The sequence below is a fragment of the Mercenaria mercenaria genome, chromosome 6, assembly GCF_021730395.1.
Source record: "Mercenaria mercenaria strain notata chromosome 6, MADL_Memer_1, whole genome shotgun sequence".
In the NCBI taxonomy this organism is placed as follows: domain Eukaryota; kingdom Metazoa; phylum Mollusca; class Bivalvia; order Venerida; family Veneridae; genus Mercenaria; species Mercenaria mercenaria.
Genome location: NC_069366.1, coordinates 9500825 through 9511762, shown reverse-complemented (window position 1 = coordinate 9511762; position 10938 = coordinate 9500825). Strand labels below are relative to the sequence as shown.

The window sequence follows — 10938 nt, the reverse complement described above, 5'->3', positions numbered from 1 at the left end:
CATTTTAGTTTAGGGTAACAAAACTACTAAATATGTTCCATTTAATATGTGCCTTTTGATAATCAATGTCATTTAAGACTTAATAAATGGTTTATCTTCTCAGCGCGCACCTGTTCCGTGTCCCGATTACTACAGAATCTAGGTCAAAAGCCATGTTATTCAGCTAACACCGAAAAAAAAACTTCTTAAAATAAGGCATACCGGGCTGGCTATTTATCTTTCCCTTATCTTAGATCAGTTGATTTACACTGTGTTGAAAAGGTATGAGTGTTTATTACAATGGTAAACACAACATTAACTCTGTAAATGAATTGTCGATTCATCAAGGCTAGTATCACATAGTATGCTTTTAACCATTTTTTATCCATTTTGCTGCATCCCGTAGGGTAATCAAACTCTACATTCTGATAAAAGCTTATTATATCGTCAAACCACTCCTGACATAAGAATATGTTTAGACATCTATACAGGATAAAGTATATAAAAGAAAACATTTGTTGCGTCATAGAATACTAGAATATTAAACTATTTCGTTCGTATATAAAAATTATCCTTACAGTTGTAGCAGAATGTCAAATTAATCTCTTATTCGTGAATGAGTCTACATAATTATAGATTTGAAATTATATTATCATGAAATAACAGTGTCATCTATGTAAAATAAATCAGAAAGAAATGCAAAGCAAGCCAATGATTTGGTAAATTCCTACCTATGCATTCCGCACAGAAAACAGCTAAATAGCCCAGACACTTCACATAGAAATAACCCTAAAGAGCCCACACAGAAAACACCGAAACATTACACACACTTCACTCAGAAAACAACTAAACATCACACACACACACACACACACACATACACACACACGCGCACACACACGCACGCACGCACGTACACACACACACACACACACAAAGCACACAAAATACCTTAACTGCCCACACACTTTACATAAAAATATACCTAAATAGCCCAAACACTTCAAACAAAAATACTTAAACAGGCCGCATATTTCAGACGGAAAACACATTTAAATAGCCTGTACACTTCACATAGAAAACACATCTGAACAGCCCGCACACCAAGCACAGAAAACACATCTAAACAGCCCGCACACTGCGCACAGAAAACATCTTAACATCCCGCACACTCTACACAGAGAACACCTAAACATTCGACCTATCTCATACAGAAAGCACCTAAACATCCGACACGCTTCCCACAGAAAACACTTTTACATCCCGCATAGAAAACGTTGCTGCTTTATAAACAAAACATTCATAGCCGTAAACGATATAAACACTGATCAGTATGCACATAATTTATTTAGTGTGAAAGATGCAAAATTAGTTAAGTAAGAAGTAAATATCCTAAACAAAATATAAGGTTAGGGTAGATTTGCTGGAAGCACAGAGCATCCCAAACACAGCCAGAGAAAGAAACAGTAGCGGGAAGATAGAACAGACGGGTTGCTTCAAAAGCCATAAACAAGTACATTTTAACTATATGCAAACTAAGAAAACGGGTCAGGGGTAGATAAAGTGGCGGGGATGTTGGGGGAAGTGGAGAAAAGCAAAGATGAATATTCAGCAGGGAATGTCATGCTCCAAAAACGAAGTATCCCTACACCGCAAACCACATCAGCGCAAAAAAGAGACCCCAAGATACAAACACATCAACACACAAAGCAAACAAACAGTCAAGCAGGAAAAAAGGAAAAAGCAATGGGAGCTCCTCCCAGGAAAGACCGATAGCCAAACGTACGGTAAGGACCTAACCTCACTCATAGTAAAAGGAGATGGGGCGTAACTGCAAGGGGCAATGGGGGAGTTAAAGAAAGAAACACAACAAAAACAAAAAGTACGAAACGGACAAAATATAAATTGAAAATAGGGATGCATAAACGTTTAGCTGGTCGAAAACAAAAAGACTAAATACATTTTCGTTATCTAACACATTCATATTTGCTTCTGCAACGTCTAACTTTGAAAAAAAATACAGCATTTGTATATTATATATAGGTGCGACGATACTAAGTATAAGTTGAATATTATGATTAACTGTACAGTAAATGTTAATCCGTCCATCCAAATCATGAAATATCTTTTAAATGTATATGTACGTTTAATGTCAAAATCCGTTGTAAATGTATATGTCATTTGTATTTTCATGCCATGTTAATTTGCTTGTAAATGTGTTTATCACGAGGAACTTTGATTTCAAGTGAATAAAAATTATGTTCTGTTCTGTTCTGTTGTATATTGCATTTTGCAGGGAAAAAATAAAAGAAATAAATCTAATTGCGAATTAAACTCGAAATGGAAATCATGTTACGTAATGAATTGTAACGAATGAATGAAAACAGCTACTTTTACAATTATCTTTCATCTACGTGCATCAGTGTTCACAAACTGATGCAATTTTTCGCAGGTCATTCAGTTTAAAAAAAAAAAGGTCATTTCATCCGAGACAAGTGATCCAGCTATATCCGTGTCAAATTTTGAGAAGTAAAGTTTTTTCCATTCAGCTAGAAAGGAGACTCTTATATATTAAAACTTAGTAAAGTTATCTATATTTATTTCGTTCAAAAATATACTGATCGCTCATTAAACTTTCCGTTATTCGTTCCAATTTCAAAAAGATGAATTACTTACCGCCGTCGGGGATTTCTGCCACGATATGTCATCGCACAAGTTGTGTGTACTTCTCTCTTTGATGGTGCTGGTATTGTTGCTGTTATTGTAGTATTTGGTACTGTTATTCTTATTTTTTTTTCATCGAAGATTTAACAAGTTCCTAGTAATATGAATATTATAGATAAGTGTAGAATCCAGTATTAGACACTTATATTCAATGACTTCAAATGTTAGCGCTGTTGAACGTAACGAACATTTTTTTCCACTTTTACTTTAGTAAAAGTCAAAGCTCGCTTTAAAAACTGAACATACATATTAATTTTTCATGATTTTTCTCACAAACTAAAAGCTAGCATTAGATAAATTCACATTGGTTTGAACTTTTTTACTATAAAATTACAACGAGCTTAAAAACAAAACGATTTCAGTTGAGATAACTAATTAAATCTCTGATTGGCCGTTATAAATATAAAAACGATTAATATGTTACTTTTGAGATACGTATCTGGTTGCTCAAAACTAATATAGTAATCTTAAGTAAAGTCGTGTGATGGCGTCACAGAAATATAATGACCGGTCATATATCATTAGAAATAACTAGGTAAACATACCTTATTGTCATGTGGACCCTCGATAACGATCATGCCTTGTAAATACTGGCCAATCAAAATTGCAGAAATATATTTGTTTATAAGTGATTTTTAGATAAAATATGATGAACAAACGCCTTGCTTAAGGCCGCTTTTAACAAGCGTCATTAAGTTGAAAAATCAATACAACGCCGGTCAACAAACTTTTTTTAGATCTTCTAAAATGGTTGAAGCATTCCAAACTCATGATGGTACTTTCTTCAAATATTGCTATGCTCTATTATTAACTAACCAAAATGCTATGGTACGATAAAGGAACAGTAAATAGTAAAATTATTATTTCCTAACCCTTTACCCCGCTAAATTTCTGAAATGGACTGGTCCATCATTCAATTTGGGCAATAACATTTCATATCCGAAGGGGTGTTCACTGAAAATTTACTGACTGAATGGCGAACAATTCAGATCATGATCAGACCACTGGCACCAGATCAGAAAGAAAATGCCTCCGTACGTGTTACACCCTACCCCTAGGTATTCTATAAGAACCATGGTCGTGAACGGGAAAATATACTAACCCATTTCAATCGCGTATTTCATACCTAAAACACGCAGTTCAGTAAATGTGTACTATTGATATTAAACAAGCGGTAATTTATCTTCCGTTGTGTACCGGTAGCATTTCTTCAATACTTCTTATCTTAGAAAAACAACGTGTAGTTTGCAGTTTTTTCAAAGGTACACAAAAAACTTGCTTGAACTTCCCTGGTGAAGTTCCGTTCTAGATTACAGACACACTCTGATTGGCTGATGTGGAAATGAATGTCAGTCGTCATTTTACTACACGTGTACGCTAAAATGTTTATATGCAGCATAAATGTGCAAAATGAATTAAATAAACAGAATAGATATATACCAATGTATGATTTCAAATTCAAAATCATATACAAGATGAATTTCATTCATCATTTCGAGTCTTATCGTAAAACTGTGAATATATTGCATTCTGTTTTTGTTTGTTTACATTTCGTTTAACATGTGCACACTGCTGTGACCTCTAGACCGGATGTTCATTAGGGGAGTTCACGCAAGTTTTTTCTGTAAAGTTGACTAATGCATAAAATATATGGAGCATCTCTGCAATATGGAGTATTGAGACAATGTGACTGGTGCACGATGGAAGATAAATTATCGCTTGTTTAATATCTACAGTACACATTTGCTGAACTGCGTGTTTTAGGTATGAAATACGCGATTGAAATGGGTTAGTATTTTTTCCCGTTCACGACCATGGTTCTTATAGAATACCTAGGGGTAGGGTATAACACGTACGGAGGCATTTTCTTTCTGATCTGGTGCCAGTGGATCAGACTGCACGGATGTGCAGACACTGGTCGCAAAGGCAGAATCACTTGCCGCCAGCAGGTTAAAGGTTAATTAATGGAGATTATTCCAAATGTTTTGCATATTTCAAATCTATTATTTCATGTTTTTATTTAGGGCATCCTATATGAATAATACCAATAAAATGCAAAAACATGTAGTAAACATTATCGACGAAGTAATTGTTTATTAGATGATTTGATATCATTACGATACTGATCAATACAAAGCAATAAATAATCAATAAACATGAAAAAAAATTCCTAAGGGCAATAATATTAATGAAAACTAATTACACCCCTTCTTTGAATTTCGAACATTTTTCATGTACGTATGTAAAAACGTCAATTGATTCTGGGTGATATCATTTGTATTCTATATCTCAAAGTAAACGTAATAACAGTGCAAACATTTTGAAGCTGGTTGAGAATGACAGGACACAAAGAAAATATTAAATTCAGATATTCTTACAAAAGTAAAAGAGGAGTATATATTATGACACATAGAATAACAAACTGGTTGATATGGTATGTAAACATGTTTTAGATAAACTTCTCCTTCCTTCTGTCTACAATTCATTTAACGTGAAATTGTTACAGTTAATAGATATTTTATCAGTATTAGAAATTTTACAAGAATATTTTTATTTAGGTCATTAATATTATTGTTGTTGTTGTTTTGTTGTTACTATCATCATTATTATTATAATTATTATTTGTAACTTCTGTTATTATTACAGCTGCCATTTTTTTTTCATGATTATCACTTATTCATTATTATTACTATTATTTGTTACTTCTGTTGTTATTACAGGTACCATTTATTTTTGTTATCATTATCATGTATCGATATATATAATCATTATTATAATTATATTTATTATCTTTATTTTTATTATTAATGTAATTATTATTTTCATTATTTCTGTCATTACTATTTTTAACTATTCCTATCATTACTACAATTTCTAGCATCTTCTCCGTCATAAACAGCACCTTCTTTATCAAATTTGCTGAATAGTTCAATTGCCTCTGTGGCATAATTTTATAGATAGTTCAAGTTGATTTAAGAATCCAATCTACATTTCAATCGAGATGTTCTGAAAATGTCCTGAGTATGGTGTTTTTTTTTTAGTCTATCCGTCACATTGTTATAATTTACTTATTTCATTTAAGATATACTTTAATTTCCTTCAATTATGAAGAGCAAAACTATTTAAAATATGTACAATCTGCGTACGTATAAGTGAAGTATCGATACGTACAACTATTAACATATCATAAAATATAAGCGAATTTACAATGTATGAATGTATTATGATGGTGAATTAAAATGAGCCGCGCCATGAGAAAACCAACATATTGGGTTTGCGACCAGCATGGATCCAGACCAGCCTGCGCATCCGCGCAGTCTGGTCAGGATCCATGCTGTTCGCTAACAGTTTCTCTAATTCCTATAGGCTTTGAAAGCGAACAGCATGGAGCCTGACCAAACTGCGCGGATGCGCAGGCTGGTCTGGATCCATGCTGGTCGCAAAGCCACTATGTTGGTTTTCTCATGGCACGGCTAAAATGATGTTTTAATGCTCTTATTCCATCTAATCATTCATTTATTCGCAGGTTGTTAGTTTGTATGTCTGTACTACCTAATGTAGAGGCAGCAGAAGTGATTACAATGGAAACTTCTACAATGGATTTCTTGTGAGTAGAGAAATAAACAAAGAATTTTTTGTTTTATTCATACTTACCGTCAAAAACATATTTGTACCTGTGCCTAATTTGGCTATAAAGGAATTTGGCAATAATCTAAAGGTAACATTTCCTTATGCCGATGTAATTTTGTTGTTTTTGATTTCGATTTCTCTTTGGAGATTTTAAAGTCTTTCAGACAAATTAGATAAATCGTTAGATATTCGTGTTTATCTTTGTTTGTGTAGTTTCTACTAGCATACACCTTGGTCTTGAAGCGTTTTCGCAATTAAACAACGTTCAAATTGTTTCTGCCAAAAAACATCTTTAATCATGTTTATGATGGCAGTTTTTTTTTCGTGTTAAATATGTATTGATGAAAACAATGATGCATCTCTTTATTTTACAGTTCGTCGACTGTTCCAAATTATATGGACACAGTAGAGTGTGAAAATTGCTGCGAGACACGCCAACATGGATATGTCATCGTTAATGCAGAGTAAGTGAGATTAGCAAAACATATTTTTTTTTAATAGTTTTAATTTGACTAAAATGTATTTTTGTTCAGCTGTTATGATAAAAAAAACTTGCAATCGGCAAGTCACATCTTGATATAATATGAATGTATGAATCAACATTATAAATAATTAGATACGATTTATCATATTTTCTTTCCACCCTTTATAAGAAAGATGTCACCGTTTCGCCTAATTCCCTTGTATTCTGAGAGTAACTTCCTCTGTACGGATTGTAGAGAGTGCCATCGGACACTGCTCTTTTAAAATGATCTTATAAACATATCTTTCCAGAGTTATACAAGATGACTGCCCTAGTTCGTCGACATTCATGCCGATTTCATCTACCGTTTCAACAACAGACTTTTCAAGCACCTTATCGTTTGGAACATCTGAATTGCCAACCTCGTCTCTTAGACCACCTTCAACAACCACTACTTTCGTCACAGTTACACCTTCTTCGACAAATTCACCAACAATCTCTTCCATTTCAACTTTAAATAGCTCATTATCTACTTCATCCACAAGATCTTCAACAAAACCTTCTTCAACTAGTTCATCAACTCCTAGAAATACTCGTCCATCTTCCTCTCCGATACGAAGTTCTTCAAAACTATCAACTATATTATCTAGCAGCATTATTTCTTCTTCACAGCCATCATCACATTCTGTAAGTTTAACAGTTTGTTTTAATTTGTTTTGTAGGGCAAATTTCTTTAGGTGAACTGTTATGAGTTATTTCCTTTTGTGAAGTATTGTTCTACAGATATTTAGATGTAAAAAATAACATAAATACAGGTAAATCTGTCCAACAAAGTCAACTTTGATTATTATTTCATTTGATGATTGCAGTGTACCTAACACTGCGGTTAAGAAGCTTCCGTCAAAGAAAAAAAGGGAAAATGTTACGCTAGCTTTAATTTAAGTATTCACAAAAATTAGATGTTAAAGATTGTTTTGCTTTTGTTGAACAAAATTTCAATTATTATATTCTGTTGGGTTTAACGTCGCACCGACACAAATTTAGGTCATATGGCGACTTTCCAGCTTTGATGGTGGAAGACCACAGGTGCCCTTCTGTGCATTCTTTCATCACGAGTGGGCGTCTGGGTAGAACCACCGACCTTCCGTAAGCCAGCTGGATGGCTTCCTCACATGAAGAATTCAACGCCCTGAGGGAGGCTCGAACCCACATCGATGAGGGGCAAGTGATTTGAAGTCAGCGACCTTAACCACTTGACCGTGGAGGCACCTAGAAAATTTCATAGTTGATGCATTTACTTGTACAGTAAAGGACTTTGTATTTAAACATTTTGCTTCTGAAAGTAATGGCAAATACAACTGCAATATTTTGATAAAGATTGTCCTTACTACTGAAACTTACACCACAACCCGTGCTGAATATTTTGTTGTTCAGTGTATAATGATATTTAATATCTATCTATATTTCATTTCAGACATTTTATATCTATCCATATTTCATTTAAGACATTTTATATCTATCCATATTTCATTTCAGACATTTTATATCTATCCATATATCACTTCATTTCATGCCTCTCCATATTTCATTTCAGACATTTCATATCTCCCCATATTTCATTTCAGACATTTTATGTCTCTCCATATCTCTCCATATTTCATTTCAGACATTTTATGTCTCTCCATATTTCATTTCAGACATTTTACGTCTCTCCATATTTCATTTTAGACATTTCATGTCTCTCCATATTTCATTTCAGACATTTTATATCTCTCCATATTTCATTTCAGACATTTCATGTCTCTCCATACTTCATTTCAGACATTTTATATCTCTCCATATTTCATTTCAGACATTTTATGTCTCTGCATACTTCATTTCAGACATTTTACATCTCTCGATATTTCATTACAGACATTTCATGTCTCTCATTATTTCATTTCAGACATTTTATATCTCGCCAATATGTCACTTCAGACATTTTATTTCTCTCCATATTTCATTTCAGACATTTCATATCTCTCCATATTTCATTTCAGACATTTTATATCTCTCCATATTTCACTTCAGACATTTTATATCTCTCCATATTTCATTTCAGACATTTCATATCTCTCCATATTTCATTTCAGACATTTTATATCTCTCTATATTTCATTTCAGACATCTTATCCGTCCTCCATGTTTCCCTCATCTGCTGGTCCAAGCTCTACACTACCTGACTTTTCGTGCGGTGTTGGAGAGATTTGCTGTGAAACAAGAACCATTGGACATGTTATCGTGCTAGCTGAGTAAGTATATGGTTTGTTTACTTTGCCTTTGCGTTTCCTTCTTTTGTTTATTTGTTCTTTTGTTGTTGTTGTTGTTGTTTTGTTGTTGTTGTTGTTGTTTTTTTTTTTTTTTGCTTTTTTGTTTTTTTTTATTTTTTGGTGTGTAATGTTGATAGTTGCTGAATTTAGTCTAAATAAACCAACAATAATATCATACTGTTACCAAATACTTTTTTAATCATTCGCTTGAACATTGCCAACAAATGTTGGCGAACGGTAGCAATACATTGTTAATTTTGCCTTTCTTAATTTTACCGGATGTAAGCATTTTGACATCTTTTTGCCAATAATAGTTTACATTTACCTCATCGTGTTTCAAAACTTTTTAGTAACATTTTCTGAACGTATTAGGTAAATCTGCATTTGTATTTTTATATAATAATATGTATGGGCTTGGCTGTTAAAAAATAATTGATAATTGTATTATGTATGTTTTTTTTAAACTTTTACAGGGTAATTGGCAATCAAGATGGGCTCACATCTATACCTCCATATAGTTCCACAACATCATCGTCTTAGAGGTTTACAACCAAGGCAAACTTTGTCTTAATAAATGTTATTCTGGACCTGATATCATCAAGGCTGGAGGGACTCACCTGTAATTTATCTAAAAGTATCAAACTTTCGAGAGAAAAAAAAATATGAAAAGGACTGCGGACATTTAAATTTCATCTATACATCTGATTTAATTTTGTGTGGTGCTATGGTTAATAAGACATTTTTCCTCAGAATAACGGGTTATACGGAATATATTTGAGCCGCGCCATGAGAAAACCAACATAGTGGCTTTGCGACCAGCATGGATCCAGACCAGCCTGCGCATCCGCGCAGTCTGGTCAGGATCCATGCTGTTCGCTTTCAAAGCCTATTACAGTTAGAGAAACCGTTAGCGAACAGCATGGATCCTGACCAGTCTGCGCGGATGCGCAGGCTGGTCTGGATCCTTGCTGGTCGCAAACCCACTATGTTGGTTTTCCCATGGCACGGCTCATTTATAACAACTTAACAAATCTGTATAAGTCCCTAGGTCACGCCGTTCTTTTATTTTTCATTGTAAGTAAATAGCGTGAGATGTTTTTCTCTGATGGAAAGATAACTCTGTATATCCCCAAACTACTTTTCGTTTGAGTTATGATATATATCTTAATGAGCCTCACCATGGGAAAACCAACATATACTCAGTTCCAAAAGAAAGTGTGCACTTTTTAAGTTTAAATATTTCAAAAAATTCCCCGACGTTTTTGTTTCATTTTTTCATACACTAACTCTCAGGTATAACTCAAAATCTAAAATGCACACCAATTTGTTTACGGACTGATTTAAATTTTGGTACCAAACATTATAAGTTTTCATGAAAATAACCGAGAAAAAATAACAGAAAACTAAGTGCACACTTTCTCTTGGAACTGAGTGTAGTGCATCTGCGACCAGCATGGATCCAGACCAGCCTGTGCATCCGTGCAGTCTGGTCAGGATCCATGCTGTTCGCTTTCAAAGCTTATTGCAATTAGAGAAACCGTCCGCGAACAGCATGGATCCTGACCAGACTGCGCTGATGCGCAGGCTGGTCTGGATCCATGCTGGTCGCAATTGCACTATGTTGGTTTTCTCATGGTACGGCTCAAATACTTTTTCCTCATATCTTATTATTGTTCCGCTTACACACTTTTACTGACATTTTGACACTTTTAACCCTTAACCTGCTTTTCTATAATGGACTTGTCCATCTTTCAGTTTGGACAGTACCAGTACCATTAACTGTTAAAAGGGGTGCTTACCAAAAAGATACCGACCGAATGGTGAACACTTTCA

The 10938-nt window shown here is 34.1% G+C and overlaps 1 protein-coding gene across 1 annotated transcript; it reads left to right on the top strand.

Annotated features, from left to right (window-relative positions):
• Positions 1-6223: 6223 nt before the first annotated feature.
• Positions 6224-10072, top strand: LOC128557960 (putative protein TPRXL). The gene is made up of 5 exons (XM_053546647.1): positions 6224-6310; positions 6708-6797; positions 7108-7483; positions 8960-9087; positions 9579-10072. The coding sequence occupies exons 1-5, from the start codon at positions 6243-6245 to the stop codon at positions 9643-9645; spliced, it is 729 nt and encodes a 242-aa protein (XP_053402622.1). The 5' UTR covers positions 6224-6242; the 3' UTR covers positions 9646-10072.
• The last annotated feature ends 866 nt before the right edge of the window (positions 10073-10938 follow it).

Coding starts and splice junctions, on each gene's coding strand:
- LOC128557960 (XM_053546647.1), top strand. CDS start 6,243: ATGTCTGTACTACCTAATGTAGAGGCAGCAGAAGTGATTACAATGGAA. Junction 6,311..6,707: donor ACTTCTACAATGGATTTCTT/GTGAGTAGAGAA, acceptor TTTATTTTACAG/TTCGTCGACTGTTCCAAATT. Junction 7,484..8,959: donor CACAGCCATCATCACATTCT/GTAAGTTTAACA, acceptor ATTTCATTTCAG/ACATCTTATCCGTCCTCCAT.